At 41.1% G+C, this 13,626-nt stretch overlaps 2 protein-coding genes across 25 annotated transcripts in view; both read right to left on the bottom strand.

The window, feature by feature from the left end:
* The window catches only part of SPIDR (scaffold protein involved in DNA repair), a 1,328,422-nt gene that overhangs the window by 455,532 nt on the left and 859,264 nt on the right, over positions 1-13,626 (bottom strand). The window lies entirely within an intron of this gene.
* The window catches only part of DTNA (dystrobrevin alpha), a 287,062-nt gene that overhangs the window by 14,918 nt on the left and 258,518 nt on the right, over positions 1-13,626 (bottom strand). For 16 of the 24 annotated variants that reach the window (XM_042463198.1, XM_042463199.1, XM_042463197.1 and 13 more), the window contains 4 exons: positions 9,592-9,698; positions 8,541-8,654; positions 5,929-6,025; positions 4,344-4,364 (listed from right to left, as the gene is read on the bottom strand). In XM_042463198.1, the coding sequence (XP_042319132.1) occupies positions 4,344-4,364; positions 5,929-6,025; positions 8,541-8,654; positions 9,592-9,698 (339 nt within the window). The remainder of the gene's footprint in view (positions 1-4,343; positions 4,365-5,928; positions 6,026-8,540; positions 8,655-9,591; positions 9,699-13,626) is intronic. The other 8 variants (XM_042463201.1, XM_042463202.1, XM_042463217.1 and 5 more) reach the window with 2 other exon arrangements.

Here is a 13,626-nt window from a genome sequence, read left to right as displayed (position 1 = left end):
CCAGCTTTTGGAGACTCTCTGATCCATGGCCTTAAATGCCTTGGATCAGCATTCCGGTTGTGGAATATTTTACTATATGAGATTTCACAGCTCCCTGTCTTGGTGCTTTCCACTGGCTAGTGATAGCTGTTTTATTCCAGCAGCAGGCTTTTGCCTTATAGGGATAATAATGTTTTGCCTTTATTAACTATTTCTGTTTACTGTATCATGAATGTCTTCTACTGTATTTTACTGATGTGATTTGGTGTATCTGGACTTTTAATTGATGTGAGTTGCCCTGAGTAATAATGCAAGTGTCAGAAAAATGTGATAAATGGTATATAAATAGCAGTAGGTATGTAGGAGGTAATTAGTAGTAGTAGAAGCAGACAAAACATTCCAGAGAGCATGCAGATATCATATACTGTCACAGTCATGCTTCTTTCACAAGTAAATCCTGTACTGACAGCCTCAGGTAAACAAAAGCACTAGTTTATTGAGCCCCAGCTGGGTTACCATATATAGCTGATGGATTGCATGTTTTGCATGCCTGCTTTAATGTCATGCACAAACTATCCAATGAGTAGAGAGATAAGGATCTATAACTAAAATATATCTTTCATTTAATATGAAACTTTGTACATTTATTAATAGGCATACAGCTTGAAACTTCTTCTTCAAAGCATTACAACTTAAAACTGTTCAAAAATTGCATCCTGGCAGGGAGCCCTTTCAGCTTGGAGATTTTAAAAAACAATTTGTTACAGTTGGAATACAAGGCCTGAAAGTAGTTAGTTGCAGTTATAGTTACTTCTGAATCTGCCTTGGGTCCTCAGTGCTGGAAAGATCCTTTTGGCTTTGCCAAGTCTAAACTGAGGTATGTAAATTTGAAGGAACCATTTAGCCACATGTATAGCACTCTTACATCTATAAACAAATTTCTTTCCTCCTGCAGCTAAAATAGGGATATCTGTCCCTTTTGCACCAACTGTACATAATATATATATATATATTGCTTTCATAGCAATAGTAATGCTTAAAACAAGATCTGGCTAGTTTGTGTTAGGTATACAGCTCCCTCTGCTGGAAACTAGAGTAACATACAAAACAAATCATAATAACTACTTTTTAAATTACTTAGTAAGTTCTAAATTGTATTAATACAGTTCACAGTTTAATTCTTTTTTTAATATTGACTTTGTGTATTTTCTTAATCATATTGTACTCATTTCAAATTGTAAGCTTCCTTGAGTCCCAGTTTTGGAGAAAAGTGGGGAATAAATCAAGATGCTACACAATATTTTGACATTTTTGCAAAATTTTGCTTTGGAAGCAGTATGAAATAGTGCTGATAGAAGGAATGATTCTCGCACATCGTTTCAGCATTCCTCCTCAACTGCAGTACTGCTGCTTCTACAGTTTTTCCCCTCAAGCTTTGTAAAACAAAAGTGGCATAGAAGGTATACATATTGCTGGACATGGTAAAACGGAATGCCTAAAAGCAGATGCACTTTTCACAAAGGTGACTAGTTGACTAGCTGTGCCAGCTGAATGAACATCTGAGTTTAGGCACATTGCTGCACTTGCAAGGGTGTGGCTCACATTTGTGCTTCACTTCTCTGTATTCTGAAGTTTCTGACTGATCTCAAGCAGTGTGCTATGGAAGGGTGAGAGACACCAGCAACTTGTTCTCAAATCAAGGGAAGAACACGCCACTCTCCCACACCCTCCATGGGCTGCCACAATGTCACCAGGCTTAGTGATGTCAAAACTCTCAATTTTCAGCTGAACATCTTGCTAGGGTACATCTTCAGAAACTTCAGAACACATAGAGAACTGAAGCACAAATGTGAGCCAGACTCCTACAAGTGCAGCAGTGTGTTTGTTGCTCATACCTTTTTGTATTTGTTAAAGAAACCCATCTGGGGTCACCACAGCTGTCCCATTTTGAGAAATATTATGAAAAGCCAGGGCTGTATTGCATTTTTTCTGGTTTCACCTTGGTTCTGGGATCATGCTACCATCACTAGTCCTCTCCCTTGCTGAATCACTTATGGCCCTTCCACACTGCATAGTTATAGATCCATGATTCCACTTTAACCCCCATGACAGTATCTTGTAGAATCCTGGGAGTTGCTGCTGAACTAGCTAACTCAACTAGAACTCCATAATCCATTTTTTCAATTTTTCAGGGGGAAAATAATCTTTAGAAAAAGCTTTTTCCCCTCCAGGCTATCACAATTAGAGGTAACCCAGGACAGAGAACAGACTTTCTATTGTGCCTGTGCCAGGAATTCTATGATATATGATTCTAAGTCTCTGTAGGCTTTTCATCCTCCCAGTCTCTTACCTCTCCTTCTTTCCCAGTAGCCCTGGTGATGCAGTGGTTAAATGCTGGTACTGCAGCCATTCACAGTAACAAGGTTGTGAGTTTGATCTCAGGCAGGGCTCCAGAATACACTCAGCCTTGCATCCTTCCATAGATCGCTAAAATGAGTACTCAGCTTGTTGGGGCAATTAGCTTATACATTGCAAATTGCTTAGTAAGTGCTTAAGTCCATCAATAGGCAGTATAAAATTGTACTTGCTATTGCTATTCCCTGCTTGGCATCCCCATTTGGTACACTAGACAAATGGAGCTGAAGCTTAAAAGTTACCTTTTGAAAAGTTGTATTTGTTGCCTATTACAGTATTTGAAAAGTAACCTGCTGGTTATTCACTGTAATATTGAATACTATTGTTTCACATTATTTGTTGTTATATGTCTTTAAATTGTTTCTGAGTTACGGTGACTTTAAGACAACTCTGTGATGGGATTTTCTTGGCACATAAAAACCCACTGGGTAATCTTGTGCAAATCACAGCCTGTCAGCCTCAGAAGAAGGGAACAGAAAACCACGACTGCCTGATTGGCTCCTTTAGAAGGACGAGAGAATGTGAGGTGCTGGATTGGGAAGAACAAGAATGGGATGAGAGACTGATAAGGTGAAAAGTAGTTTAAAACCTGGTTGGCTCTTTTGGAAGGATGGGAGATTGAGAGGTGGTGGGTTGGGATGAACAGGAGCACGGAAATTGATGGGCTGGAAAATGTAGCTGAGACATGGTGGTGGCCAGGTGGGAAATGCAGTGATGCGCTGGCACTGTTGACAGGAGTCTCTACATGATTGTTTCACTTTCACAGGGGTCCTGCACCTAGGGTTGCCATTTGTCCTGGTAAACCTGGAAAATCCTGGATTGAAGAGATTAAAAAATGTCATGGCCAGCTAGGCCAGTTGAAGCAGTAAATCCCAGATTTCTCCTTCATCACAGGCTGATGGGTAGGTTAAAATGTGGCAGTAACAATGAAGAAAGAAATCATTCATGAAGACTGGCACTGGTGGAAGCCTCATCTTGTCCTACAGGCTCCAGTTGCTAGTGCAAGGAATAGCATTGACACCTTATTCTTCCATTCCCTCCCACTTCTCCTGACAGGCCCAGAAGGTGGGGAAGGAGATGAACTGAGATGCCCTTGTGTTGTGTGGTGATTGTGTTGGCAGCTTTTGCTTAGGGAAAGCCAGCACAGTGTAATTTGTCTTCCAAATACAGTAAAGGGCTCTCTGGGGCTGCTTGGAAGCCATAATCTCTTCACACCAGCTAGTGGGTAAAAAGAAGAAAAACAGAGCTCTGACCTGAGGTTGAAATACAGTGGTTGAAAAAGTGCAATGATTAATGTGCTGAATTTGCATAATTGGTGTAATTATAATAATTTTGCATAAAATGCAAATTAGATGCCCGGATATGAGGGACTGGATTATGACAACCCTATCTGCACCCCTAACCTCTGTGAATGCGGAGGGGTGAGTGTATTTTTTTAAAAACAAAACAAAACAAAAACATTCAGAATTGTTAGCCTGGATGCATTGCTGGCAAAATGACGGTCAATTAGCTTCCCAGCTGACTGAGAACAATAGGTGGACAGAGTTTCAAAGCTATAGCACTGCCATGAATTTGCCTCAGCATTTCTTACCAACTTAAAACTGCCTCTTTGCCTCAAATCAGATGGGAACAGCTCATGTTTATACACTTATAGAACCAAAAAGACTTAGAGTAACTACTCATTGTGCTACATGTGGCTATATATTAGTACTGAGCTGTGGAGATCCCTTACGTTTATGCTGACCTTTCAAGAAAACCATAATTCTTAATTAGCTGACTGGGTAAGTTACTTTTAACTTCTCACATAAAAGATTTTAAGACATGCAAGGTAGTGTTATTTATGGGTCTGGGGCATGTACACGCATTTCAAGCAGATGTAGCAGAGCACACATTTGGATCACAGGAACACTCCTTAAGAGTTAGTGACATCTACAGGATAAATAACTTACTCCCTGCTTCATTTCTTCTTCCTAAAGAAAGATTGGATCATTGTGAATTAAATGAATCAGAGTTTAAAGCAGAAGGCAGAAAAGAAGCGAAGCAAGAGAGCAATGAACAAAAACCTGAAATCTGTTGCCATCCATATGCTGTAAGACAAATCCATTGCCTTTAGGAGAGTTTATCTGAATATATTTTTGTGTGTGCATGTGTAAAGTAATGAGGGAGAGTTCTTGTCTTTATACTTCATTGCTGAAGTTCAAGAGCAATATTTTTTTGTCAAGAGCCACATTCCTTTAGTGGTAATCAGAAGGTGGGGTGTCACATTCTGGAAGTAGGTGGAGTTGAAACCAGGACTGGGTGGGTCCAGAACCAAAAGTGGGTGGAACTACACCCTTCTCCGTCTTTCTCTCTCTTCCTCCTTCCTTCCCTGCTTGGGAGGCCACAGATAGTTATTGCAAAAAATCTGAGTTGATAGCTTTGTAAGAACTCATTATTTTAGAGACCCCTGACTGGCCACTTTTGAAAATAGACACTGCTAGACTGTATGGTCATATCTCTTTTTAATGTTCTTACTGTAAATAGAGAAAAATAGGATTGGCTGTACAGGATTGTCTGTACATTTAACATCGTTAAACAATGCATCCTAATGCAAACCTCAAAGGATGTAAATTTTTGAAAGTCCCTCACATGTTGTTGGTTTCACAGGTACTATAAATATAGGACTCAGGGACATCAAAGATGATTTAATAGCCACTTTTTGCTCACTGCTGTGATATTATGCAAAATTTACTACAGTACAGCAAAAGCATCTTGTTATATATACTAAGGGCCAAAACAGACTGTCAATAAGTGCTGGCTTGGGGAAGGTATGGGGGCATGGCGTTTAGACAACGCACGACCCAATGTCACCCCAAGCTGGCATCATGCCGCCCACCACCCAGATAGTGATCAGGGTTATGGCACTTTGGTGGTGCAACATTCAGACACCACATGCTGCAGCAGTACAGAAGAGCCACTGCCTCGGTGGAAAATGTGGCTTTTTTCCACCGCAAAGAGGAACAGCATTTTGCCGCTTCTTTTTGGGCCAGAAAAATGCCAGATCAGGGCTGCAGCGTGCAGTTGCTGCAGCCCTGATCTGGCAGTCAAAGGGGTGGTGTCAAGCTGCCCCTTTAGGGCCATCTGTACCGGCCCTTAGTTACTATGGGCTCAATGAGACTATGCCAGTTTATGTCAAGGCAGAGTTTTACACATTGGTAATATTCCCAAAAAATGAAGTTCCCCATTAACTTAATTTCTCCACTGAAAAAAGGGTATGAGTTTTTGCCCACTGCTCACTGTTCAGACTAGTTTTTGGTGAAGAGGTTAACAAAAGGGAATTTATAAAATGGAGTATGATAACTGGCTACATTAATGACATCCCCATTCCTCAGTACCTAAAAAGAATGAAGAAATAATTCATTATCCAGTAGGAAAAGGGACACTGGATCTAGTGGCTATGGAATGAATTTGTAAACTATAAACAATAGCAAAAACAATGAGAACGAACCTTTACTTTCCATTTTGCTTAATAGGAAGCTGGAGTACGTATTTTACCTTGAGCAGTTTCATGAGGCCTTCTAATTGGACCATAAGTTCTCTCCGGCTTTCCTGAAGAGCAGACATCCTCTGTTCCAGCTCATCTTTCCTCTGCCTAAGAAGTGAGAATTTTTAGTCAGAGCAGATGAACACTCAGGGAAAATTTTGCATTTGCAATCAGTACACATACTAATCTAGACAATTTCCTACAGAGAAACATTTTTCATCAAGAAATATTGTCCCAGTTTGTATTGTTATGGAATGACTCAGTTTAAGGCCACTACTTATGTTCCAATACTGTTACAACAATCCATAAGATATGTAGGGGTAGCTATGTTGGTCATTTAGCAAAAACATGGAGGTTTCTTGAAAAATTCATTGCCCTCTGCCTACAAGAGGCCTGTGGCCTCACAGGAATGGAGATAGATTGGATTGCAAGAGAAGAGTCCAGTTGATATGCAAATGGACTTTAAATTTCGTAGACTTCATTAAACTCCCAATTCCCACATGGCCAGAAGGAAGAGGAGCCAGCCTGGAAAATTTATCCTCATCATGCCATCTTAACTAAGGGCAGAACAACAAAATGCAGGCATCTTACTAACATCTTCATTTTTTCCTCCTGTTTGGAGAAAATATTTTGCCTGATGAAGAAGCCAGTGGAGCTTCCAAAGCTTGCAACAAGTATATTGTGCATTTTCCTTGGCCAAAAATCCTTGTGTGTTGGATTTTTGTTTGAACAATCCACAAGTTACATTATGCTGAGAGATAATCATCATAACAAATACAACTGGACAGAGTGGCTGCCTCGGATCCTGTGTGGAGAAAGGTGGGATGTCAATCAATCAATCAATCAATCAATCAAATAAATAAATACTCTTCTATAACTAACCCAACATGAGAGGGCCTTCTCAGTGGCTGCTCTTGGCTGTGAAATTCCCTCCCATAGGAGGTTTGGCTGTTCCCTTCACCCTTGCTCTCTTTTCACCAGCCTTTTTAATTTTATTTAAAGACCTTAATTGAAGACCTTTTTATTGAAGTGGGCATTTGAAGATTAACTGGGTGTATGCACATAAGGGCTTTTTAAATGGCATGTGTGCTGTATTTTTATCTTAACTGTTGTACCTATTAAATGATTTTCTATTGTTGTACATTATGGGCATTTAAATTTAATTAGCTTTTTAAAAAAAAGCCTTTTATATCATCCAGTTTTTAAATCGTACAGTACCTGCTTTTTAACTTCATTGCAAGCTGCCTTGTTGGGAGAAAGGTGGGGTATGAATTCATTAAATAAATAACATGAAATGGAATGCAGATGCACTTAATCATAAAAACTGGACATAGGAGTTGAATATAGAAATGAAAAAAAAATCATACTCACTTAATTTCCAGTTCTTTAGGAACACATGGTGCATGCTGTCTCACAGTGAAATTGCTTCTTTTGGGCATTAATACAATTTTTAAAAAAAATCTGCAGTTTTTTTTTATTTTGAAGTAAAAAAGAACCTCTTTTTACTCTGCAGTTTTAGGGGGAAATGAATTTTTTACATGGTGTCAGGATCAGGGTGGAATTGGGTAAGCTAACTGGAGGGCGGGACTAGTGGCAAGTTTGGTATGTGTTGCCATTTTAAAAAAACATTCAGTTCATAGTTAAAAAAGGCTAACAGAGCTTCTGAAGTGAAGGCATATTTAGTATTGTATAACCTATTTAAACAAGCAGTCATCCATCCATATTTGCAAGGGTTGGGGTATACTACCTCACTCATTCACTGGTTTGCTTATTTGTGGGGTAGTGGTGAGGAAGAGGGAGGTGGTAGCCTGATCCACCATTAGCTCCAGGACACCATGGGGGATAAAACTGCCCATCTCCTTTGCTACGAATGCCAGCAATGAAGCACTTTGCCCTGGTTGCTTCCACCCCTTTTACAGACAACCCCAGCCATGAGATCAATGATGAGATCAAGCCACTCCCTCACTTTTGCTTAAATTTGAAGCAACTTTGCCAGCAGAGCACTGCAGCAATTGGGGGTGAAGCGTTCCATTGCTGGGAACTGCAGCAAAAAAGAGAGGCAGCTTCTGTCCTCTCTCTGTGTGTGTGTGTGTGTGTGTGTGTGTATCTCTCCGTGTGTGTATGTGTGTGCGTGCGTGCGCGCATCAGGAGAAATTAAAATACACATTTAAAAAAATAAATCAAAAGATAGTGCACAAAAGGAGACATTTAGACTTTCTGCCTTTACTCATTATCAGTGACTGGGGCGCAAGGTGGGGAAGAGGATAGGGGAGGCAACCAGTTAGAGTGCAAGCTGCCAAGATGGCAGGTAAACAATCATGCTATTGACTGATGAATTTGGCAGGATGGGAAGAAAAAAAAAAGTGCAACCCTCTTGTATCAATTTCAATTTGGTCAGAGGAAATGCGTGGCAGTCAGAGTCTGGTTATTTTGCATAGTCCTGCAGACCAGGAAAATGCAAGCTGAAGCTGAACATTTTTGTCAGTGTAGACAACCTCTGAGTCTTTCATTTGTAAAGGTTGCACAAGGAGTAAAATGAAATATAAAAAATGTAGGTTGTCTCATAAAGAAATTTAAAGTCATTAAATGTGTAAGCTAAAGATGATATACAGATATAACTTACCTAAGGAGCCGGAGCTCTGCAAGGAGGGTAGGATTCTGTGCTGCCTTCTCTGGTGTGGGCTGAGATGCCTGCTCATGTTCGAGTCGCAGCCTCTGAATTTCTTGTAAGATTTCTCTTACAAAGGAGGATAACAAGAAGTTGTCAAGGGAGTGTATACTTTTTCTGGGAAAAACCACACACGTTACAGAGTGTCTAAATCAAGGAGTTAAAGTGCAAAGGGCTAGAATCAGAGAGCATGAAAAAGCTACTTTTTGAATTATAATTTTTGGCCTTGCTAACTGGAGAATTCTGGAAGTTAAAGTCCAAAAAAACCCAACCCCCTTTCCCAAGTTCTGTGGAATTCATGAGCTCTTTTCCATTACAGAATTATAACACTATTATTCCACTTTAACTGCAGTAGTGCTACCCTATGGAATTCTGGGATTGGCAGTCTAGAGAGGGGTCTGCCCTGGCACTAGCAAATTAAAGTAGGACTGCAGTTAGTCAGCAGGAATGGTGGGGTTGAATTTCACCATCTCCAGTGACTGAAATAAGTTTTACACACACACACACACACACACACACACACACACACACCAGATTATGTCAAAAAATATACCTGGATATGTAATTTTGGCCATCACATAAATGGAAAGCATGCAGATCTGTTCAATTTCCATTGCATCAAAGTATGCAAAGATACAAAGGCCACTTTCCTTTTAAAACTATAAATCTGCTGTGAAATGCGAAGTGCATAACTTCTCACAATTTCAACAGGACTAACTTTTGCAACAAAAGCTACTTACAAATAATCACAATAAATGGGTTTCAGACTGATTCAAACAATTTACACTATTTTAAATTTTACAATATCATCAGAAACAACTGAAATAAACAGTAACTCCACTGTACTCTAAGTGCTATACTCTACCTCATGAGAGTTTCCTCATGATGTTTCTTCAGCAACTGTTTTTCCACTTTGCCTTGACACCCTCTGCCTACGCATATTATCAACCCACATGCATTTAGCTTCCATATATAGGTCACAACAGATTAGCTTGAAGACCCTTACCTGTTCTTATTTTCAAGTTCTGCAATAAGCTGCCGTTGTTGCTTATTTGCATCAATAGAGAATGAGATATCTGGAGCACCTCTCTGCTGGGGTTGCTGTTGTGCCTGCTGGAAGACAGGTTAGTCATATAATTAAAATTGCAAGCAACTGCTTCCTGTTTACAAGGACACTTTCTTTTGTCCTTGCTGTAACCACACATATCTATCATATGAAAAATGTAACAAAACAAATGTGAGAGGGTTGTTGACTAAGGCCAGAGGTCTTCAGTTCAAATCTCATCTTGGTTGAAACTTCACTATGACCTGGTTTGAACATCACATTAAAATTATGGTTCTGGGAAAATCCTGGCTTATGTGCACAAATTAATGTGCTGTGCATGATGCCCCATCATTCCTGCTACAAGTGGAGAAGACTAAACAAAATGCAATTAGTTTATTATATGAACACAACAGAACACAGAACCCTGGCTTGCCTCTTCCTCCTACAATCCAGAGAACTACACTTAGAATGAATCTTGGGTTGTGTTATTTCTTTCATGGGGATAATAGGCCAATATGCATTCAGCATATCATCCATTCACGACAAGCCAGAACTGATGGCTGAATGCCCTGTGTATGTTACACAAGTCTCTCTTTTTAGTCCCCATCTTCTGTGTGCTGTGTACTTTACAGCACTGTTGTGTGGAGTAGTGAGATAATGTATGGGAAACATTCTGTACATTCAAAATGTGCTATATAAGTATCAGTACCTGTGTACCTTACAATTGTGCACAAAGTTTCTGCATAGATACATTAAATTCTCTCTTACAGTACTATAAGTGGCAATTCCCCCCCCCCCCCCCCGCCTGGCCTTTTAGAAGTCAATGACAGGGCTTACTCTTTGTACACTTTTGTTGCAGATGTAATGTCAATCTTGTATTTCAGTTCTGGAAGAAGAGGAAATCAGCTGGGGAAACAATTGTGACAACAAGGCAATGGTTCTAAGGACATGAGGCAGATGTCCTAAGAAAGCACTGACAGTTTCCATGGGAACACAAACTTTCCCCAATCCTTTTCACTATGTACAGCTAATGAAAGCAACTTGAGCTCCAACAGACACATTTCTAGAAAAAGAGCTAAGAAATAGAACTTAGTATGAAACAATGGTGGGGATGCACAGATGCATTTCATTCCTTAGAAGAAATCCTCTGTTCATAAGCCTTTTTGTTTATATTTTAAACTTTGTTCTTTGTTGAAGATACAATAAAAGAATCAGATCCATTTAAAATATGATCATATGGTCCCAGAACTCTCACATCACACAAATATAGCACTATGATTCCATTTTCACTGCCATGGTTTCATCCTATGGTAACTTAGGATTTTCAGTTTCAGGTGAGTGTTCAGAATTCTCAGGCATAGAGCTCTAGTGTCTCACCAAAGTACAGACCCCCCAGATTTCACAGGATGGAGTTACAGTGGACTCAGAGTACTATATACATGTAGTGTAAAAGTGCCACAGCTGTGCTGTCATATGCAGTGCCAGCATAACCTGGTCCCAATGTTATCTTTTTCCAATTGCAATATCAAAAGCACATCTATAGCAATGGAGCAGAGGCAGAGGCATTAAAAGAACATTGGACCACCTGATGCACATAGATTTCTTGGGTTTTCTGCTGCAACCACAAAAAATAATGGTGCTCATCAGTTATGATTCTGTGTAACCATGCATGGGAGAGACAAAGCATCACTGTTGATAGTTGGAGAATCATAATGACATCATAGAAACCATACTATATTCTTCTTGTAATTTTCCAAGTGTGTAGCCATTGTATGCCCTATTTTTTGCATTCAGAAGGAAAACTTGAACACTGCTAGCCGGGTGAAACGTTGGCCAAAACAGCATGTGACCAAGACTGGACAAATGCAATCATGCCAGGTTGTATGGCTGCATGGACTTGCATACTAGCATGCTGCAGTCTATAATACCCATGCTAGAGCTCATTTGGAATCCTGCAATTGGTCATATTTGAAAGGGAAGCAATCCTGCCTGTCCAGTTCATCTCCCTTATCATGATTATATCCTGCTAATTTGAGGGGTCCACCCCCACCTTTTCTTCCAACCTATTAGTTGTTATAAAATAGACAATGTGAGATTCAATGATACAGACAATCTGCTCAGTGTATACATATACAAAGCATTCTGTTAATGAGGTATGATAGAGAAAGTTCAAACTTCACTTTTTGGGTCACTGCAAAGGTTGAAATACTCTACCAACCTTGTGCAATGATCAAAATTCTACATAAACTGAAATTTTAATTGTAAGATCTCCATGGCCATTTACTAACTGGTGGAGGGCAAGAGGAAGCAGAGAAGCATCTGGCTATGTCTCTGTAACCAGTCACAGAACACTGACATCATCCGCCAAGACCTCTGGAGGTCATTGAAGAGGGGCTGAAAAGGGAGAGGCAGCATAGTTGTATATACAGAACTTTCATGTTATCTCCCCATGATTCAATATCTTGGCCAAAATGTGAGACATATACCTTTCCAAAGGAATACCTCACACAATGTTTTTTTTTAAAAAAGGCATTAAAAAATCTTGCTGGCCCCACTGGATGACTAGAAGCTAACTCAGATAGCCCTTGTACAAAGGGAGAAAGGATCATGAAGGAATCATGCTTCTGTCTCAGACTGGAATAGTGAAGGCCCTCTGTGAGCAGGATGTTCGTTATACAGAGCTTTCTAGAACATGTTCACAAAAGTTGCACTTCTTGTATCTCATAAACCCGGGACCACAAATCTCTGAACTGAAATTGCAAAATGGCCCAAATTCTTAGCCACTGTGAGCTTTCTATTCCCATGAAATGGCACCACAGTCCTGATCCAATATTGTGCTGTGAGAGAATATCATCTTCCCCGCTGGGGGCATTCTCCCATAGCAGCATGATCAGCAGGTCCATTAAAAACAAGTCCCACATTGTATACGATCTGATAGAGGACAACAACTGCGACCTGGCTTGCATTACTGAGACCTGGCTTGGGCCTGGAGGGGAAGCTGTGTGGGCCCAGGCCCTGCCTGCCGGGTACTCAGTGAAGGACCAGATCAGGTTAGGTGGGCAGGGGGGGGGGGTGTCGCCTTGATCCATAAGGACACCTTGTCTCTTTCTAGGAACCATGTTCGTCAAACTTCTTATATCGAGTATATTTACCTGACCCTGAAGGCCAGTGACAGCTTAGGGATTTTGTTGGTGTACCGGCCACCTCGTGCGCTGACTGACTCCCTGGACGAACTGACACAGCTGGTCTCGGAGGTATTGTTGGAGTCTCCCAGGCTTTTAGTCCTGGGTGACTTCAACATTCCCTTCGCGGCCAGCTATGTTCCATCCGGTGCAGTTCGTGAATTCATGGATACCATGACTTCCATGGGGCTGTCTCAACTGGTCTCGGGTCCAACGCATTCTGCGGGTAATATGCTCGATTTGGTTTTTTGTACGAGCATGGAAAATCCGTGGGCGGAAATAACCAACATTTCCCCCCTGTCATGGACGGATCATTTCCTTGTGGAGGCAGCGATCAAGGCGTCTACCCAGATCCCCCTTGGAGGTGGCGGACCTATTAGAATGGTCCACCCACGAAGGCTGATGGAACCCAAAAGGTTCCAGGAAGCCCTAGAGGGGCTTATGGATGGAAATGACGGCGATTCTGTTGATGTCTTGACCGGTATTTGGGATACCGGTCTCTCCAAGGCTATAGACAGTATCGCTCCCAAGCGCCCTCTCAGGCCTGCTTCCAAACGAAAGCCCTGGTATACAGAAGACCTCCGGGCACGGAAGCGGGTTCTGCGACGGCTAGAGCACCGCTGGCGGAAACACCAGTGCTTATCCGACCAGACTCTCCTAGACCATCTTTTGAAGGACTATGGAGAGGCGATACGTGCAGCTAAGAATTCATTCTATGCTGCACGTGTCGCGTCCGCGGAGTCGCGTCCGGCAGAGTTGTTCAGGGTAGTGAGGGAGCTAACTCAGCTCCCTCCTGCCCCGAACCAGATCCTTG

This window comes from Sceloporus undulatus, chromosome 4 (assembly GCF_019175285.1).
Source record: "Sceloporus undulatus isolate JIND9_A2432 ecotype Alabama chromosome 4, SceUnd_v1.1, whole genome shotgun sequence".
NCBI lineage: Eukaryota > Metazoa > Chordata > Lepidosauria > Squamata > Phrynosomatidae > Sceloporus > Sceloporus undulatus.
The sequence above is the reverse complement of the archived record's forward strand: the minus strand, read 5'-3'. Positions and strand labels throughout refer to the sequence as shown.